General features: G+C 20.0%; 1 protein-coding gene and 2 pseudogenes across 1 annotated transcript, besides 2 other annotated features; 2 read left to right on the forward strand and 1 right to left on the reverse strand.

Moving 5' to 3' along the window:
- Nucleotides 1–189: 189 nt before the first annotated feature.
- PmUG01_11061500 (PIR protein) lies at nt 190–1656 on the forward strand (the record flags this gene model as incomplete). Its single annotated transcript, XM_029006295.1, has 3 exons — nt 190–216; nt 486–1448; nt 1606–1656. The coding sequence occupies 3 exons, from the start codon at nt 190–192 to the stop codon at nt 1654–1656; spliced, it is 1041 nt and encodes a 346-aa protein (XP_028862799.1).
- Nucleotides 1657–9987: 8331 nt separating this feature from the next.
- Nucleotides 9988–10745, forward strand: PmUG01_11061600 (annotated as a pseudogene).
- Nucleotides 9988–10745: a sequence feature (PIR protein, pseudogene).
- Nucleotides 10746–12145: 1400 nt separating this feature from the next.
- PmUG01_11061700 lies at nt 12146–12899 on the reverse strand (annotated as a pseudogene).
- Nucleotides 12146–12899: a sequence feature (PIR protein, pseudogene).
- Nucleotides 12900–20466: the final 7567 nt, after the last annotated feature.

Raw genomic sequence — 20466 nt, forward strand, 5'->3', positions numbered from 1 at the left:
TTAATCTAATTCAACTTATTAATTATTGTGTTATTTTTGTGTTCATAAAAAAACAAAAAAATTAGTTGTGTATTAAAATAGTTATAATATATTCCTTGGGGGTGTAAAGTAATTTATTTTTTAATAGGAATTATATATGTATATATATATTGAATAATTAGTAATAAAATTCAATTATCACTTATATGAATGAATAACGGGTTTTATAAATTAAAAGTAAACACATAAGTTACAAATGTTATTATTTTGTTTTATCAGTATACATCCAAATTAGAGGGAACCATTAATAAATGGAAAACGTAATGCATATTATTAATTATTTTAGAATTTATTTATGTATTTTTTTTTTTCGGCAAATTAAACCCTAGTATCATATTAATATGAAAATGTTTATTGATTATAAAGGATAAAATATCATATATTTTTACTTAAATGTGTACAATATGGATAATTAATATATATTTCATTTTTTCTATAATTTTCAGGATAATACTTATAACCATTTACCTTCATATAAATTTTATGAACAACTGAATAGCGATATCAATGAAGATGACAATGAAAGTGTGTACTGGGATTCCGTAGAACCATCTTTTGACAAAACCCTCTGGGCTCGTGATGTTTTTTTGAAACTAGAAAGAAACGTATTATCAGTAAACAGAAATCGTATAGAGGATGTTTTCAGTAAAAAACATTGTTATGATTTGAATTATTGGTTATATGAGCAAGTATATAAAAATTTTGATCATAATGAGAAAGATGAAAATTTTTATAAAACTATTGACATTTTCCAAGATGGATGGAAGAGAATTAATAATAGTGAATTTCCAAATGAAGATAATGTATGTCATCCGGATCACACTTTGGTTGATATGGAATATTTGAAAGATGTTAAGAATCTGTTTGATCTTATTGAAGATTATGTTATTATTAAAGCTGAAGTTATTAGAGATACTAATAATGCATGTTACAAATATATTGAATATCTTAAACAAAAGGTTCCACTTTATTATGAGTGGGAAAATGTGTGCACAGTGGAAGAAGATAATATATGTACAAGGTACATTGATGATTATACCAAGTATAATCCAAGAAATGTCTTAGAAAATTTGTCCGTCGTTGGACTTTCCCTTGCATCCGTATTCAATGATTGTTACCAAAATATTATAACTGTGTTTCAGGAATCAGAAAAGTTACCTTCCCGTACAGAATTAAAACAAAGAAATGCTTTAGGACAAATTGAAAGTACAGTGGTAAAAGTAGGAAGAACCTTGGCAGAAATTGGAGATGACGGAATGCAGTCAGGAGATATATTTATTGGTGTAAATGATTTCGTTTATTCGTTAATTTACGCAGTAAAAAGACTTAATTCTTACGTTTTTGACCATTTCACAACAATGAATATTTTGTTGTTGGTAATATTAATGGCTCTTTTCATTTTTTGTAAGGTAAATATAATAAAACAGCACATAAAAATATATACAATTTGACATTGCTATTATTAATTATTTTTTTTTTTTATAAAATTTTTTATTATTAAATGAAGATATTAGTTTTTTATTTTATGATTTTTGAATTTTTTTTTTTTTTTTTTTGTGTTTTTAGTTTATTAGTGGACGATCCATGTCATGTAATGATAGTAAAAAAAAAAAATAATTTTGATGTAACGTTGATGATGAAAAGAAGATATAATATAACGGAAATTAATAATATATAGTTAGGAATTTCTATAAAAAATTTTATCATACATATATAATCACTCCAACTGGTGCCATATAACCTATAGGAAGACAATGTAAAATAAGAGTTGAATAGGATTTAACTAATATTTAGCAGGCAAGTTTCAGGCGTAGTTCAATATAGAACTAAAAAAAAATGTAGAAAAAATTAGCAAACATAATGTATATTTAAACATAGATAAATAAATAAATAAATAAATATATATATATATATATATATATATGTGAAAGTATTATGTAATAATTGGAAAACTGTAGGATTAAGTGGTACGAGGAATGATATTAATGTCTAATTTTTTTAAAAAGAAGAGGATACCTTTAAATATAGGTAGTGTTTAGATACCACCTCTACAATGAATAAATTGAAAATAACTAAATATAATACTAAAAGCATAATAAACTATCAGTTAATTCTTGGAACGTATCAGTTATTGTGAATTATTAAGTTAATTGAAAACACAAGAAATTGTATATATAAATAACTGTATGGAAAGGAATATGTAATGCAATATAATAATGTTTTAAAGTAAGCAATCATTAACATGTGCTTTGAAACTGATGAGATTATTTGTCATTTATATTGCGTAAATGATGTGTAATGATGTATAAAATGTGAAAATAATCATATATTTGCTAGATGTGATAACGAATTATTAAGGTGTTTAATCTAGATATACGATATGCATGATTGGGAAGGTCGATGTTATAAAGGTGTACGAATGTTGATGACATCATGGAATGTATTTTAAGAAAAAGAAATTATACAACAGTACAAATAAAAATATGTTCTTTTTTACCATATATTTTTGTATATTTATCAAATTAAAAGAAACAAGAGCTAGTAATTAAATTTATATTCCAGATATTATTTGTATAAAACATTTACAGATTATACTTTTATTAGTAGAAAATACATTACATTTAAAATTACAAGAAGTCATTAAAATGATGTAAACATTTTTTAGTTGTTAATATTAAAATGCACTACTGCATATGAAGATAGTGCATATTATTTAAAAAAAAAAAGTGAAATAATCAGATATTTATTTATGTTTATTGATATATAAAGTTTATTATATATATGTATTCTTGCATGTTGTTATTTTAATATGTTTTCGTAACTATTAAAAAGAATGATAAATTTTGTTCTATTTGTTGAATAAAATATTAAGAATTAATTTAAATATACAATATATAATGTTTAATTTCTATCAATAATACATTATTACATTTTTGTTTTTAAAACCCGAAGTTCATTTGTTAAATATGTATATATTTATGAATATATATTTTTCGTTTTTACATAAATAGTTTAGGCACTTTGTGCATTTTTTATGTTGTAATTAATAAAGTACAGAAAAGAAAAAAAAAAAAAAAAAAGGGAATGAAAAATATAAAGAAAATCCTAGATACCTTTCTATTTTGTACATGCACACAGGGAGAGAGCACCTTACATTAGTATAAAATAAAAGGAAACACAAAAGATGGAAGCATATAACATGTGACATTAACCATAATAAGGATAAGCCACCTAATATGTATACTGTGTAATAAACAAAATTTATAATTTACTGGAGCATGGGAATAAAGCAAATTATTGGCACAACTGTTAGTTAATAAAATGGATTATTAAAACATTTATAAATGAACAATGTATAAAGAACAAGCAGGGACATTATGTATATATAGAAGAGTTTAAAATAGAAATCAAAACAACCATTATGTTTGTGCTCTTGACTAGCTATATGTGTACATAATTAAAATTGTTTATATTTATAACTTGACTATTAAATTTATATAAACATGAGTGTATCTCTTACGCATTAATCATTAATTAATTCTGTTATTTATTCATTTGTATTTTTATATATTCATTTGTATATTTATTTATTCATTTATTTTTTTTTTAATTTTTTTTTTTTTTTTTTTGTAAACAATGGAAAATTTAACATATTTGAAACGTTATATTATTTTTCATTGATTTACATTTAGAATTTATTTATATGTATAAGCATTTGCCTTTAATTGAATTGCTTAATAACAATTCTAAATTTAATCAATTGAATCATATTAAGAAACAATATCCATATGAATGTAATTTTATTAATGGAAAAAATATAATTATATATTAATATTAATGCAACATGTTATGTTATATTTGACAAAATATACATAAAATTGTTATAAGAAATAAAGTAGTATAAATTGGACGGGGTACCAAATTGTTAAGGGTTTATAACATATGTTTTAAGCCAATTTGTAAGCTACATTTTTTGACAGAAATATCTATTGTGTTTCAATAAACGTAACACTTACAAAATATTATGAAAAATAATTTAACTCATAGTCTCAATTACATTGTATTCAAGAAAAGAAAAACGTACAAATTAAATGTGAATATGGCTTTTTTTAATTATCCTTTTGCTTTGAAATAAAATATAAATATTTAATAGAATTTACGTGAAACAAAAGAGGAAATAAGTATCAAATAAGATAAATATATTGCTTAAGTGCTAGAATATATACTACTTTTCAAAATTTATTTATTATCCATAAAAAAATAAAAAAAATATAAATATAGTTTTTATATCCAAGTACTTACAGAACACATTAAACAAGACGGCTTTAATATCTTAATGATATTGTTTTATATATTCGGTTATAACAAATGAGGTTGTTTCCTGATCCTTCTGGTACTTTTTTGAAAGAATTCATTTTGACTAATACTATGTATTATTTAACATTATAAATAGTTTATAACTGTTAAATAATTATATATTTTTAGCGTTTTATTAACAGATTATGTATTATTGTTTGCTACTAATAGTGAATTTATGTGTATTCTCATAAAAGTTTGAAAGTAAAATTTTTTAAAGTATTTGTTTTTTTATTAATTTAATATTTATTTAGAAATATAATTTTAACAAAATAATAAAAAAAAATAAAAAAAAATGCACATCATACTTTATTAATTATGGTGAAAACTGTTAACATGCTGTTAATTTTTTTAAAGAATAATATTAAATCTAAAAGAATATCATATGAAAAAACAAATTTCCTTTATTTATCAAAATACTTGTATGAGAAATTCTAATATGGGTTATATAGTCTTCCATTGATGTAAGGATAATAATGTTTAATTATTATTTTCCAGCTCATTCTGTTTTTTGTGTATCTTTTAGATCTTAGTGTTTTATTTTTAAAAGGTAATACTATATTGTATATTCAAGTCTAATAATTTCTATGAATTAATTTTTTTGTTTCATTTTTGTCTTTCATTATATAAATCTTAGAATCGAAAAAACTTATTAAATAAGACATAAAATTTAATTATTAACAAATGATTTGAAGAAAATAAAAAGATAAATAAGTTGCCATATCAACCATTAAGAGAATTTTTTTTACATAATTTAGAAGTCTATAAAAATTTAGAAGTCAATTAAGATGTAATGCAAATTTTTTAAGTCTTGAAAGAATAAATACTGCAAAATTTAAAGTGTAATATAGAAGGACGGTAGAATTAAACTGACATATGTTAGACAATTTAGAAGAAAATGTAGTATTATTTAAACATATATTTGAAAATTTAGTATAGAACTTAAGAAAAAATTAGGAGAAAACACATATACTTTGGATTTTCTAAAAGAAATATAGAATGGTGAACATAAAATTGTGGAATTTTCAGGAGAAAATATATTTGGAAAATGTAGCGTAAAATACGAAGCAAATACAAAATGAAATGAAGATATATCATATATATTAGAACAAGTTGAAGGAGGTATTGAAAAACTGTATTATATGTGTTATAAGAAATGTAAAATTATATGAAAGTCTATTATATAAATTGTAGTATTATGAGGAATTAAAAGAATATATAAATTATATAATAGAAGTTGTCTAAAACTTAAAATAAGAAGTTGAATAATTAAAGCATGTTTTATTAGACATTTTACCTAAGGATAAAGATAATACTAATGTAACAGTAAAAATGCCAAAAGAAAATTTGTGAAAAAGATAACTGGAAAAGTAGGTGACAATTAATTTTCAGCTTAAAGAAGCAGAGGGAAATGTATAGGGAATAATTAAAAAATCTAAAATATATTATTCAACAGTAAGGTAGTATTATATGGAAAAGATGGACGGAATCGAGAAAGAAGTATTTAAAGTATTAGCTCATGATGACTCATGGTTTATACTTTGACTTTAACTTACCATTCATTTAAAAATATAAAAAAAAGGTAAATAAAAATGATGTGTTTTTTCCAATTTATAGGTACATTTTTACTTATTTAGTAGAATAACAATACTTTTTTAGATATGTTTATTATAAGTAATGGAATACATAATAGAAAATATAAAAACATATCATAAAAAAACCGTAGTTTTAATGCAATAAGTTGTTTATTTGTTAAAATTTTACTATATAAAAAGAGAAACTAAATTATGTTTGTATGTTCTTAATTTTTTTAAGAGCTTTTTTTTTACGTTTACTTTTTTAAATTGTTTATTTCAGAATACACCTTGAATATTAGTTAATATTTATTAATAAGAGAATTTTTATTATTATTTGTTTTTTTTTTCAAACTATTTATTTTGTTCATTTATTTAATACTGCTTCATTTAGTTAACATGACGTGTATTTTTACAGGATTTAATTTTAATTTATATATAGGTTTGTATGAAGGCTTGGTATATATATATATAGATATATATATAATTACATACATTATAATTAATTTACGAACTTTTAAGGTAGATTTTACGAAATAAAATTAATTAGCTAATTTGAACCATTTTAATTTTTAAGGAAATACTAAGTTATATTATAGGGGTGAAATAATTTTATATATGTAATGGCTTATTAAATATTATAGAAATAACTAGTTGGAAAGCATAGTTACCTATATCATGAATGAACATGTTACTTTATTCTTATTATTTTAATAGGTTCTAATACTTTCAAATTAGAATATCAGTCTTTTTATGTATCAATACTTCAGTTAAATAGGAAAAATAAAAGTTTTCCAAAGTTCTACAATTAGGAGATACTAATTTTTACTACTTTTAATTTATAGTATATACACTTTTATAAATTTATATTTGGCACAAAAGTTCACATCAATTTTTGCTACAACTACTAGAGTTTAATATATTTTAGAATGTATAATTTAATCGAAAGGACGATATATTTATATATTTTTTAGTGGAAACTGTTGGAACATATAAAACAAGATATTATCATTTGGAGGATTGAGCATAGTATAAATAATTAGTTCACAAGGATAATTTTAAGAAAAATAAAATATATTTAGTTTTTATAACAAAATATTTCTTTTTTATTGTTTGAGCAATAATTTTTTTTTTAATATTCCTTATAACAAATAATAAAAGAAATATATAATTATTGTCCATACTTTTACGTCAACATATAGAATAAATAATTAATTGTTTTATATAATATAAAGAGTAAGAATATTATAATATAAAATTTTTTGTTTTTAAGGGTATTCTAAACTTACAATATTATATACAAACATATTATCTGTTTAATTAACTCAGCAACTGTTGTTTTTTACATTATATATGTGTATATACATATGTTTTACTATATTATATAGGCAGAACAGCACAATATCACTGTATACTTAGAACATTGACATTAAAGAATGCGTAATAGAAACAATTAAAATAGTAAATATACTTTTGAAGACATTATAATTTTTTTTAATAGGTAATTTGTCTATAAATTATAACATGAATTTACTTTCGAAAAGGCAACACTTTTGTGACAACAATTACTATATGAAAATGAATGAGTTAATGTTTATTAAAAAATGTATGCTCTTTAACTATTATTAATGTTTTTAATATTCAATATTTAATGAATTTTAGAAAATCAGAAAAATTTAGATGTTTTTATTTTTTAATTGTAGTAATATTAACAATAACTTTTCTTTAATGAGTACTAGTTACGTAAAAAAAAAAAAAAAATTATGAATTCTTAAGTTATATAGTATGTGGTCCCTATTAAATGCATACTGAATTATTACATCGTGAGTGTTATATACTTTTTTCATATTTTTAAATTTATTTTTTAATTATCATATGTGTACATACAATTTTTTTTTTTTTTTTTTGTTACTAATTTGTCAAAAGTAATATGCTTCAATAGGGAAATTATGTAATTATAAATGCTATATGAACATCATAAAATAGTAAATCAATATAGTTAAAAATAAATATAAAATTCCTACAAATATAATAGGATGAAAAACTATTTACATTACATTTTTAGATTACACACACAAAATAATAAATTTTTAATACGATGAGTTTTTCAAAATACTAATAAATAATTGTTAATAGTATGTTATATTTATGTAATTATTTTTTTTTAGATTACATATAAGGAAGCATGTAAATATTCTTATGGAATAATAATTTGAGAAGAGAATAAAAAATTAAAGAAAAAATACATGAATTTTTTGAATGAATTATAACATTATATAATCAAGTTGTATGTTTAATTTTAAAAATGGTTTTATAAATTCACATCAAAAATTATGTATTCAAAAAATGTAAGAATAATTCTTTTCTTCCTTTTTTTTTTATTTTGAAAAATAATATTATATATAATAGTATTATTAAGAAATGAAAATTAAATAAAATTAATACAAAAAAAAATTATGCAAATTTAATTATATAAAAATTCATTGTTATTTTACTGTTTGAAAAAATTAAAGAACACAATGAAAATGTGTTTTCCTATTTTAATATATATTGTATGCATTTTTCTAATTTTATTCTATTTAATATGTAACTATTTCTATTGTGTCTAAAATATAAAGACTTTTCTAACACTTTTATTTTAACTTAAGAAAATTTATTTGGATTTCTTTTTACAATTTTTTTTTTAAAATATATTTTTTTTTTTCATTACAAATTTGTTTTAAATAATTTATTTACAAATAAGTTTACATTATAACTGTGATATACAAGAAAATGATCTTTTAATTTACTCATTATTTAAAATGAAGAGGAATAGAAGTTCTAATTTTGATACTATCATATGATGACTATTTTATAAATAATAAAATTTTAATTAAAATTTTGGTACAACAAATATATTCTATTTAATAAAAAATATTTATATTTTTGATATATTACATTTACCTTTAAATAACATATTTGTACCATCATAATATTTTTCAATTTTTTAGTTTATGTTCTGTAAATTATAGCAAAAACACATATAATTGCCCTAAATATTTGTGAAATGTTTAGAAAAGATTTATAGTTACATAACTTTGAATAATCTAGACATATGATTATTCGCGATAGTCAAAACGTCTTTATGTCCAAATGTATATACAATAAATACCTCAAAATATCCAAAAGGATAAATATTTATTTTAATATGTATATTATAATTTACAATCATGGATATTAAAAAACGATTAGTTGCACATCGCATCATATTATTGGAACTGTAAAATAAATGCATAAAAAGTAAATTTTATGTATTATTACATCACTATGTAATATAATAGATTACTATTAATTCGATTTTTACTTTAATTAACAGTATGTCTGTCATATTATAATTAGGGCATTCCTACAAATTAATAATGAAAGATAATTAAATAACATTTAGGACTGAAAAATACTGAATCATATTTTATAACTAGCAAAAAAGAATAATTAATAAATCAATAAATTATGAGGTATTATTTCTAATATGTAGTTTTTCATATATAGATAAAAAGGAGTATACAATCTGCTTAACATGAATCTATAAATAGTGAATATTATTATCACATTATTGTTACTAGATGGTATAAAATTAATTTTTTCTTCTAAAATAATTGATTATATCGTACTTTTTGATTATTTTATTTATCATTTAAAATAATATAAACTTTATTATTGAAAATAAAAATCTAAGTATTAAGACATTTTTTAATTTTTCCTTTTTTCTGTAGAATAATTTTAAGATAAAAAAATGTTTTATGGACGCTATAAAATAATTTATATTCCTAATATTCAACACAGGATCCTATAGAATTATTTAATGTAAATGATCCCAAAGAAGAAAAGCACGAATAATTACGTTAAAATTTTTTATATAAAAAATTAACATAAACATTTATTTTAATATCCTATAGTTGTTATAGCACAAATAAAAAGTATTTTATATATATATTGCATTTATGTATATTGTTATAGTTACTTTTTTATTATTGATTTAAAGAGAAAGGCTTTAAAATATTTCCTGTCCAATAAAGTACATGAAGAATTGAATATCAGTGATAATATAAACTGATATTGTAGTAACTGTAAATATATCTTAGAGTTAGAAATCGATTACAGAGATATTAGTCATCTTTGTAAAAATTCATAATGAAATCTAAGAACACAATTAAGTAATATTCAAGATGAGATAAAATGTAAAGATGATGGCTCCATATATTTTATTTATTCGATAAGTGAGGAAATAATAAAAAATTTTGCTTAGTAAGACAAAAAAAATATATTAAATACCTTTGTTTATTTTTTTTATTACTAAACATATGGAGGTAACGTATGATATTAATTTTTTGTTAATGGGAAAAGAAATTCATAAAAATTTTAAATTAATGGAAAATTAGTTTAGTGAACTTTCAATATCACTACTGTGTAAGTACAATATATCGTATAATTTTAATCAATATATTTCTAAAATTAATGAAGTAATAGGAAAAAGGTTTGGTAATAATTATGAATTAATCTTTTGTAAAGATTGTTTTTGTTATTTTGGTTGCATTTTCCAAGGATGTACAGAGGTAAAAGATTTATTTGATTATTTTAACAATTTACGTTAGTATGGAAGGAAAATTTATTTTGTTAACTGTAAACAACAAATATATTGATGGTATCTCACTTATATTAATAAAATTTATGTAAATAATATTGATTGATGTTGTACTTGATTTCTTAGTTCTAATAGTTTTATGTACAATTGTCTAGATTATTTTAAATGTGATTAAGTATGTAATCCAAAAAATACCATATATAACTTAATATGTTAACTATATATGTAGTGTAAGAGCCAAGGTCAAAAACATTTATTTGAAATAATTGAACAATTAGCTAATTTTTAAATTTCTTATTCACAAATTAACGCTTCCCCTGTGAATTTCACTTGATAATAAAAGGGCATCACTATTTCTGAAATATCCTATGTATTTAAGTGTGTAGATAATGATGTTCACGGAGAAAATTAAAGTGGATTTCTATCGAAAACCTTAAAAAACGAATAATTTGATGTGAATTTTTCTGATCCTTTCCTTATTATCGTGTTCGCTGTTATGACAATTCGGGGGAATACTTATCGTATTTTTGCTTTTCTATAAAGTAAATAAAATTGAAATATAAATACTATTTGTTATTGCTACTATTCACTTTAGGGAAAATTTTATAGTTATAAAGTAATTTTATTTATGTTCTTTATTTATCATATATCAATATTTTTATTAACCTTGAATGTTATATATATAAAACGGGTATAAAGGGAATCAAAGAAATTAAGAATAATGCTTGAAAAAAATATAATTATTAATTATTAACGTATTGTTTGGAGTGGGCCCATCTATATTTGGGGTGTAGGAGGATTCATCTCACTTATACTGTATATAAGTTTTAACTACAATGCAACGTAGAATATCTATCTGATAAAGATGTCAATGTTAAAAATGTTGTTTACTGGGCTAAAATTTTAATTCTATTTTATTGAAAGGGAACGAATAATTATAAAAGTTTAAAATAAAATTAGTCACTAAGGAAATATATATATATTCTTTTTAATTTTTGAATAATTCTTTTAATATAAGATTGTTACTTTTTATTTATATAATGTTATTGTTGTTGTTTATGCTACTTTTGTTTCGCCTTTTCTTTTTTGATTTTTTTTTTATATGTATATCCTTTTTTGTTTTTTTTTCGGATACCTAGGTAATCAATATAACATAATATTATTGTGTACGAAAATTATGATTTGCTTTGTAATCTTGTTTTATATATTTATGTTTTAAGAATATATATTTTGCATTCGAGGGAAAAGCTCATACATAAGTGGATTTTTCTTCTACTGCCTCTTACAATAGTTTTGTATTTATGTTAACGTTTTTATCGAATAATTTTTCTATTAATCTTTTTTTATTTTTTATATACAGGTATTTAATTCTCTATTTTTAGTTTTTATTATTTATTAATATCAAGTCATGTAACTTTTTGTAAAACGTAGTATTCGGAGTATTAATGCAAATAATATAAATTATGATTTTCGTATCAAGAATGTCCTTGAGAATGATAAATTATATTATGGAAACTTCCTTTATAATTTCTATTTATTTTTCTATATGTCTTTCTTAAGGATTCTCTTTTTTCTTCTTCAACTTTGTTAAATTTAATTCTTTTTTTTTCCTTAGTAAATGATTACTTGACCAGGATTTCAATGGAGTAAACTAAATTAAAAATTATATATATATTTATATATACTGAAAAATATCATTTTTTTGTTTTGGTTATTTTTTTCAAAAATGAATTATACGAATTATGGTACAATATTCACAATATAAATTTTAATTTTTATTAACCATATATAAAAGAAATAAAGTGAAAGATGCTAGTAATACAGAAAACGTTAAAATATAAACAAATACGTAACTTTTGGGCGATAGAAATTTTGGTACGTGTGGATAATCTTGTACACTTTTCATTAGTTTATTATATACTTCCTTAAAATGATTTAACTCCTTACAAAAATAGTTATTTTAATTTTTTTTACATTCCTTGTAGTCGTTAATATAGAATTCAAAACATGTTTAGGGATATTCACAATTACCTCTTGAAGATTTACCTTCTTAAGTAATAAATTTGTCAAAATCATAATATAAACTATGTAGACCTTTATGTTTTTTAAAAATATCAGGATTAATTTTTTTTTTTTATTTCTTCCTCACATATACTAATATGATTTGATGCAAGTAGTTTATATTCATCAAACAAACTATCGTTATTATGAAATATATGTTTATTTAGCAGATAATTCAAGTATTTACAAATATTAGAACTATTTGAAATATAATGCATCTTTATATAAGTTAAGTGTTTATAAAACATTTGATATGTGCAGTTAAATGAAGAACCAATATCAGGGCCTAATGTAACTGAATAGGGTGTTGTAAAAAGGGTACCCTCATTTTCACTATATTGTTCGTGGTCTAAGTTAAATTTTTTTTTTATATTCAAGAAATGATTTCACGCAGTTATACTAAAAATAAAAAGAAAAAATTATAATATGTAAATGAGCAATATCTTAATTTCTTAAAAAAATATGTTTCATTTCTAGAACGTTGAATTTCTGAAATATCATGTATCTATATAATAATTGTATCAAAAAGATAAAATATGAAGTCTGGTCTTACACTTTTGAACGTCCCTATATTTTAAAATGTGCGAATTAGGTAACAAAAATTACAGTCATATCAAGTGAATAGTTAATAGTGTTAAAACATGGTATATAATACATTGATGTTTAGTGTGTAACTTTATTCATATATAGAATTTAAAAAAAAAATTTCATAACACAGTTTTCCCTTTAATTTTTGCTTAATAGTAAAATGAGCACATTTTGAATAGTATAAAAAAAAAAAGTTTTGCATGTAAATATAATAAGTTGAAAAACAGGATAACTACGTCGAAATTAAAATATTTTATAGAAGTAATACGCTTTCGGATTATTTTAGTACATACGGGGATTATATTATTGCATTGATATATTATACGGGAAAATAAATTAATTTTAGTGCTTTTACCTATAAATTGAAGGTTATATAGAAATATCTATTTAAGAAACATTTTTTATATTTTATAATTCTATAAATGGATATGTATCATCTCTTTAAAATGTATAAATTTTTCTTTTTTTTTAATGATTAAATGTTTTTAAGGTTAAAATAATACCTTTCAAATTATTTCAATTAATTATTATTATAGATTATAATGATATATGTGTTCGTTAAGAAACCAAAATCATTATTATAACTGAAATTAAGATTTAAATAGATGAAAAAGAAATTTAACTAATATATAAATATAATATATGATAATAAATTATCTTTCGTTCAATTAAAAATACGATTCTTGTTTTTCAAAAATAAAATACATTTAATTATAAGTGTATTATTCAATAGATACACTAAATCGTGTAATTATAAACTAATCGATAAATTCTCTCCATTCTATTACATTGGGAAGTTGAGGTTTCTATTTTCTCTTTATCACATTTGACTTAGTATAAAATGCATATTTATCGTTTCACAATAGATATATATATATATATATATATATATATATATATAAGGAATTAGTTTTTATTATGCTATAAAATTGTTAGAATTATTAATTAAAAAAAAAAGAAGGAGAAAATTAATTAATTGTCTTATATACGTTAATAAAATACATTATTGGGATCATATTGTGTATGTAGCATAATAAAAATATAGATTAATATATTAACTAAAATTTATCCTTGTAATCTTTAGTGTACATATTATATTAAAAAATATACGTATAGTAGGTGTTTTATTTTCCATATATAATAAAAAAAATTGTAGAACATAATATCATAATATTTTTCACTATTTTATATTCCACTGATATTTCATTTATCCCTTTTTATATCACATGAGTTCTACCATATAATAGCATTTGATTCAAGACATTTAGAACATGAATATAAATCGGATATACTTGTTTTTGTATATTATATCGCTCTAAATTATCATACACTTGAATATATTAAATGTAACATACAAATAAAGAGGCATTGATGTATTTTAATGCTATTAATATATATAACATATAATTAAAAGTATTTTGAGCAAGTACAGAAATGAAATAAAAAAAAAAAAAAAAAATAAGAATAAAAAAAATACAAAATATGTATAATTTATTTCTTCTTATTTTTTACTAAGATAGAAAAATGAAATCCTTTCCGTATTCATGCATTAAAAATAGTAATTCACATTATAATATATTGTCAGAGTTCGCGTAATTATGAATTAAATCTGTAGATATTATTAAAATATAGTAATTGAATTATTACGTGTATTTAATATATATAATTTTTTAAGGTGCTAAATTAAAGTAATATAATAACAAAAAAAAGAAAATAAAGAAAATATCAGAATTATTCTTTATCATTTTATCAACTTTAATTAAGATAGCATCAATTACAGTTATTAGTATCAAATTTAACATGAATATTTGAAATATTTACACATATATATTATAAAGTAAGATAATATAATTTTTGATTTTTTCTATTAAAAATAAAATGATTGTTATTAATATATTTTTATAATATATATTATATAAATTTACTTTAAATTAAAGCAATGTCTACATTATGTTTGTGTTTGAAATGTACTAAAAAAATTTTTACAAAGTCTGTGTTTAAATTTTTATAATAGTGCTGATATTTTATTAAAGATATTATTATTATAAAGAGAATTAAAGTATGATTTCTTTAAAAATATATATATTAATATGAATCTAAAATAGTCAGTATATTACATGATTATGTTTTAAATATGGAAAAAAATATAATTTACTGTTACCTGTAAATTAAAATGCATATCAAAATAGAAGACAAGACAATTTTATTTCTATAAAATAGAAGGAATCCATTTAATAATATGATTACAATTCATACAATCATGAGTTAATAAACATTTTATTAAGAACAAAGTGATATTTATTTATATAGTATATTATAATTACTTATTTGTCATATCCCTTTTTTATTTACTCAGTTTCTTAAATATCTAATGGGTACTTATAAATCTGTTATATGTGCATAATTAATACTACTATATGAATAAAACATAATAATTAATATTCTATTCATTACTATTTAAAAACGAAATTATTTCTCATGTGTAGAACTACTTATTACTTATTTATACAAGTATTTTTATTTCAGAATAATATTAAAAAGAAAAAATAATAAAATAAATTATAGGATATGTTTATAGATAAATAATTTCAAATGATAATCTCTGTTCATTATAATTTATATTTAAAATAGTTACTTCAACGGTGTATTGGGATAATAGGATTACCCAGCTTAATTCAAAGATAAAAATTTTATGTAATAATTTTTTTCTCACGTTATATTTTATTTTCAATATTATATTTGAAATTTTTATTTTATTTTTTTCAAAATACAATGTTTTTGCTTTATAAAATATTAATATTACAATTCTAGGATAGTTTTAAATAGTAATTAAAGAAAAAATATACATAAACAATTATTATTTTGACATTATATTTTATAGATAACTGTGAATAATATATTAATATATCATGTTTTTATGTATTTTTATATATAGTTATATATGCACTAATATATGCTATTTTTTCATTTATTAAAATGTCCGCATAAAGTGGAGCAAACTTATTTAAGCTGGAAAGACTTGTGTATTTTAGTTCATTTTTTAACAGAATTATATGCATGTTATTATGTTAATATTATGTTACTTTGAATAAAATCAAAAATTATTTTAATTAAACAAATCTTTATGTACATAAATAAATTATTTTTTCCCTCTTATTTTTCAAGCTAACAGATTACGTGAACCATCTTTGAGTAATATAGGTGAAATATTGAATTAAAAAATTAATAAAAACTTTCAAAATACTAAGAGAAATTTTTCAAATTGCAAAAAGAATCTTACAAGGAATTTAGAGTATAAATTTGTAAAAAATTTCCAAGATATTTAAAATATTTATCTAAAATAGATAATGTAGAAGAATATAATAATCCTTGCTTAAATTATGCATAATGAATAAAAACTAATATATGGTAGATGCTTAGAACTAAATAAGAAAACTATTTAGTAAAAATTCTTATTATTTAGTTTTTAAATATGTGATACTCAATTGGTAATGAATCCAAAGAGTATCGCAGTTATTATCATTTCCCCAATAAAGATTTAGAACAACAGAAAAACATAGAAAATTAAGAGAATCATTTGTACCATTATTTTGAAAATTTTAACATTATTCAAAGTAGTATTTCTTGTGAAATGGAGATATTGGATATATATAAGAAATATCTTAACGAAATTAGAGTAATATAGGAATAGCATAAAGTTCATGGTAATTTTTTGATATGTAGTAGCTTAAAGATAGTCCAATTTATTTTAATTCCCTGAATAGTATAATCTGTATAGACTATAATATTCGCTGGAATTTGAATCTAGAAAATAATGTGATATACTAGAAAATATATCTACCTATGAAAGCACTACATTATACTCTAGAAAAACTGGCTCATTATTTCAATAAAGCAAGTTACCTAAATCTATGAAATGCATAAAATTTTCGAAATTTCAGGAAAAAGGATATATGTTTTCATCGTGTTATAATGCTTCATTAGAACGTGAATCTTATAGTGAAATATAAAAAAAAATGAGATACAGTCCTATAATTTAAACCTGAGAATAATTATTCAGAAAATATAATCCTACATTCTGATAATACTCATGTTCGTGATACTTTTCTAATCACGTATAACATTTTAGAATCACTTCTTACCCTCAATGGCTTTCATCTATTTTAGTAATTACTATTATTGTCGTTTTTTTCGTTTATTACAATATAAATATAGAAAGCACTTTAAATGTAATTAAATATTTTACTATCTATAGTGGAATTTGTGCAAAATTATATAATAAATAAGTTTACTGTATTTGCTGTACATTTTTCATTTGTTTGTTAGATTATACCTTTTGGGTCCATATTATGTGTAAAGATATTAAAGGAAAAAAAAAGAAAGAAAACTTTCTTCAAATTGAAGATAAGAAGCAATGTTAAGTATATGAATTATAATATATCCATAAAAATCTCCATAACACTATATTACTTATGGTTTCTTATCATTTAAGAGAAGCCTTCTTCTCATATCACATATAATGTTATTTTATATAGAACCATGATATTTAAACATTATATTTAAAAAATCATTAAATTGTAAGGAAAAATACTTATAAAGAGATATATTAAAAAATTTTTTGAAGAAAAATTGATGAAGAAATTATGCATCCAGACGTAATGAAAAATAAAGTTGTCATTGACAAGAATACATAATGATCATAATTATAAATTCGATAAAATAATTAAAGTAACATTGTTTAAATTTTTTATGAATTATATATATAAATGTTTTACTTTATATATAATAATTAAAATTTATTACTTTATTTTAAGTTATTTTTTTACTATTCTTCCTTAACATTGTATCATATTTAAAATATTACAATTTTATAATGTAATATAAATAATTTATGAATACATATATATGATACCAGATGAAAATAATTTATTACTGTGTATTTTACTAATATAATATGGTCATTATATATATTTATATTGACTCAATAATATATTTTAAAAATAGTAGAGATTACTTTATTAGTTTAGAAAATAATACATAATTTATTTGTGAATTCATGTAAAATAAATAAATATATAATTATTTATGATTAGTAAAAATAAATAAATATTAATGTTATGGTACAAATTATTATGTATATTACCATGACTTACCATATAGATTGTAATTAAATATAAAATTAATTGTTTTTATAAAAATAATAAAATTACATTAAAGAAATATATATAATTGTTATTACTCATAAATATGTATATTTTATTAACTAGATAAAATATTAAATATATATATGATGTTATACATTAAACTCCAAATTAATTATTATATGCGCTTGCTTGAAATGTCCACCTCCATATTTTTCTTTATGAATGTTTTTATAATTAAAAAAAAAATTAATAAGTACAATTATTTCTAATTTGTTTAATTCATTTATTGGAAAATAATATTTTATAAGTGAATTACATATATATACATAAGTGCATTAACTTAATAATAGATTAATTCTACGTTTGTATTAATAGCATACCTATTTTATTTTTTTTTCTAGATAGAATTATTATATTAATAAAAAAACTTTATAATAGATAGTAAATCAAAAGTTAAAATAATGAATATTAGCCATTATTTTTTAAAAAATTTTTTTCAGAGAGTTCTATAAAAATGTATTAAAATGTTTAATGCAAATTATATTCTTACATAAATGGATTGATATGAATGAGAGAAAATATATACATTATTGTAATAGGTATATTATGGAATGTTCTTATAGATATATATCAAAAGAATACAAAATATACTAGTATTCTATTTTAGGTTATGTATTATATGCACCGACATAGTTGAGGTTTCAAGAATTATTATGAATAATATAATATTTTTTATGACGTAATAAGTTTAAAGAATTATTAAATTTGAAGTTACATGTATATTCATATGGACAATATTAGAATCTAATAATAATTTTATAAAATATGAATAAAGCGAATAGGAAATATTTTTTTAAAATTAATGAATCATTTAAAGGGATAATTAAATTATATTTATTAACTATATATTTACATAGATATCATATTGAATGAGCAATAAAATTTTAACTATATAGGTGTATTAAGGAAATAATTAAAACTTTATATTTATAGTTTCTCCCACGAGGATTAGTTATTTTTTATTCCAACTTTTAATGCAATAAAAGAAAATTTTTTTTTTAAAGCTTTGAAATATCACTTTTTATATACAATTATCTAATAAATAGAAAAATGTATATATGATTCAAGTGATTTAAAGTTTTCATGAATAGTTACAATTAACTAAGTTAAAGGAATGGAAGTTTAAAATTCTAAATTTTTTTAAGAATATAAAGAAATTGTTGATATAACAATTATATTAATGAAAAGTTATTGTGAATAAATTTCCTTTAACGAAGTAAGAATATGAGTTTATTTCAAGATATGTAACATCATAATAAAATTTTAAAATATTTGAATCTCAGAATAAATATATTGAAATTGGAATCAATGATGATAATGTGTTTATTATACATAACAAGAAGAAAAATTGATATAAAAGAAGAAGAAAAAGTGAAATACTATATTATCTGGTATAGAGAATCATAGTTAATAATTATATTTTATTTATCTAATTTAGTAATAAATAATAATTAATAGTTGATACATATTCGTAAGATTAAAAAGTAAAGGGAAAATTGTATATTTTCAAAGAAAAACGAATTGTTTCATGTAATTTAATTAAATTAACTTTGTCATATTATTTAATATTTCAAATAGTAATAATTTTAACAAAAATATACTTATGATAAAAAAAATGCTTCTATATATATATATATATAAATCGCTAGAAAGTATATTTTTACATAAAATATGAATCTTTAATAATTTAAACTAACAATTAAAATATAAATAATTTACTTATACTGTGGCATATACAAAAATATAGTACAGTAATTTTTTATGATAGTATATGAAAATTTTATTAATTAAAATATTATATAACTGAATTGGGGGAAAATATATTTTTTTTTACAATTTAATATATAAAATTGTATCCACTCTAAAATTACTGTAAACTATTTAATAATTTATAAGATTATATTTTTCAATGAATGTCTTTTTCGTATTTATTTCTAGGTCTTAGATCTATTTATAAAATAATTTTATTTATATTAATTTAAAAAAGATATATTATCTAATTCTAGTGCACTTAATTTAAAAA

Source organism: Plasmodium malariae (assembly GCF_900090045.1).
Source record: "Plasmodium malariae genome assembly, chromosome: 11".
NCBI classification, from domain to species: Eukaryota; Apicomplexa; class Aconoidasida; order Haemosporida; family Plasmodiidae; genus Plasmodium; species Plasmodium malariae.